The 2,444-nt window shown below is 60.1% G+C and overlaps 1 protein-coding gene across 1 annotated transcript; it reads left to right on the forward strand.

The window, feature by feature from the left end:
- Window positions 1–255: 255 nt before the first annotated feature.
- On the forward strand, window positions 256–516 carry MNEG_8942 (hypothetical protein; the record flags this gene model as incomplete). Its single annotated transcript, XM_014042584.1, has 1 exon — window positions 256–516. A coding segment is annotated over one exon (261 nt), but the record flags the coding sequence as incomplete, so codon positions are not given.
- Between the last annotated feature and the right edge of the window lie 1,928 nt (window positions 517–2,444).

The raw sequence follows: 2,444 nt of genomic DNA on the forward strand, positions 1-2,444 counted from the left end.
CTTGATTTCGGCTTGCCCTCCAAAGGGTTTTGGTGTCTAAAATCCAGGTGTCGGTGATCAGATCAACTCCCTACGTATATTCCACACCCTCTTGACACCGCGGCGCCCCCCCTTCCTGCTGATTTCCCCCTCAACCCACCCCCCTCCCCCCAGGCATCACCAACTTCCTGCCGTCACCCATGGGCGTCACCCACACACTCTGCGTCTGCTGCCTGCCAGCCGAGCAGCTCGCCTCCCTTGGCCGCATCCACATAGCGCCTGACCTCGGCCCTGGCGGCTGGCCCTACGACAGACATGCGTCAGATGCTGTCATGGGCGTTCGAGCCGGCGGACCAGGGTATGCTGGAAGGACTGGTGGCGCGCGGCCGCGCCGACGCGCGCGCGTGGGTGGAAGCGACGGGCGTCGGCGCGCTCGCGGCGGCGAGGAGGGGCGCGGCCGCGACAGCGGGGGAGAGCGTGGAGGCCGCGGCGGCGGCGCCTTCCGCGACCGCAGGCGGCGGCCTGGTCCTGCCATAGGCGCGTATGCGCGACTTGGGCCTCCCGGCCCTGCTGTACCCCTGTACCCGTACACCCAGCCACCCACATTTAAAGAAGAAGATTAAATCGGGCGCGTTGAAGCCCCGCTCCCACCACTCACCGAGATTTTCTTGGGGTTCATATCGACTCCAGTGCTGAAGACAAGTCTCTGCGTGTCAAGTCTGGGCGTGCATCACAGATGAGGAGTGCAAAGGAAACGCAATCAGCCCCAGCACCAAGCCGCGTGCCGGCACAGATCGTGGCCCCAGAAAGATGAGGCCCCCCTTTTCCCATGAACCCCGGTGTTTGCTGCGGCAGTCGGGACGGGGCGGCCGTGCCCGGCGGCCAGCAGGGCGCCCCCCGTGTGAGCTTGATTGAACCACGCTCCCACAGGTGTAACCTTGCAACGCACGTGACTGAATTCTTGCGAGTCGTGAACCCCAACTGATTACGCGGGCCTCCAGGGAAACAAGTATGCCAGAACAGAAGTCGCCGCGACCGCGGCGGCAACGCTGCCATCCCAACAGTGCGTGCCACGCAAGGCGCCACCATTGGTGGCATCGACTCAGCCCGGCTCCTCCCTTTCGTCCCCACATTTTCACACTGCAGACGACCGATGATGCAATCGTCACACGGCAGCGGAAAAACATCATTGTAGGCCTTCTACATGAGCTCATTACTCAGAACACCAATGTTTACAGATTCACTACTGTCAACAGTCACCAGAACCCAGGCCCTGTTGTTAACATCAGCACGCGCGACTTGACATAAGCAGCACCATGGTGCGGCGGTGGCCACCACCAACAATACCATCGCATGTGCCCAGGGCTCTGCGGTCAGCTAGGAAGTCTATATGCTATAGATTAGGGCAATGTTGCCCAGGGCTGCCTGATGCTGTGGCCTGTCGTTGAAGAAGACTGAGCCGGTGAAGATTGTATGTTGCCGTATGCATGCACGGATGCACGCAACTCCAGCTTCCAGCCATGAGCATAAGGGCGCCAGGAGGGCTGGTGGTCGTGGTGCTGGGAGGGCGGGCGGCGTAGCCGCTTTGGGGCAAGCTGTCCCTTGAAGTGGCTGCTGCTGGTCACGGGTCCCCTAGGCCCGCCGCCCTGGGCCCCTGGCTTCTTCCTCAGCAGCAGCGTCTTACCGGGTGCACGGCGCCAAGAGCCGCGGTGCTTCTTGCTGCCCCGGTAGGCGCCCCTGGGTGACTGGGCTTGTCTTTCATCTAGTATGGTTGTTTCCCTTTCCGAACAGACTTAAGAAATGACCTCTGCCCCTATCAGTATTTGGGATGTCATCCTGCCCCTATCAGTAGTCGCAGTGTCATCCTGCGCTTCTGGTGTGTACTAATGGGGGAGTCACGGACCGTGAATCTTTGGTGCTGACACCCGCAGGCGGAGGTTTGAGGTGCTCACTCTCAAGGACAGATATTCAGCTTTGAACAGCCTCCTGGATGGAATTGCAGCGCCATGCTTGATGACATGATGTCAACACAAGTGGCCTGCCAGGCCACGGTCCGTCAAGATGGGTGCATTTTTCACATCAAAGCCGTTTTGCCCATACGCAGGCCCTGCACGAACCTAGTCAACTTATTCGTTTTGTGGGTAGCGCACCTGGAAACTTGAGAGGAGCGTGCAGGTTCGCAGTTCCATAAGTCAAGCAACTCGTGGACCTCTAGTCGCCGCAAAATCTTGTCATGTGTCTGCGCTTCTCTTTCAAAGCCGAGCATAGGGAGTTGCATGAGAAAGTTTGTCGGCTCGACGTTTCATCACCGTGCGGTAGTTCTGTTGTTGCCGTGCGGGGCGCCCACGATGCCTTCCACCCTGCTGAGCGCGCGGTTCACGCTCGCTTCTGTGGTTGTGGTGGTGTTGCTGCTGGGAAACATGCTGGACGGGGTGCTGGGCGCCAGGTATGCCAGGCAGAGAACC

Source organism: Monoraphidium neglectum (assembly GCF_000611645.1).
Source record: "Monoraphidium neglectum strain SAG 48.87 unplaced genomic scaffold scaffold01764, whole genome shotgun sequence".
Lineage (NCBI taxonomy): Eukaryota > Viridiplantae > Chlorophyta > Chlorophyceae > Sphaeropleales > Selenastraceae > Monoraphidium > Monoraphidium neglectum.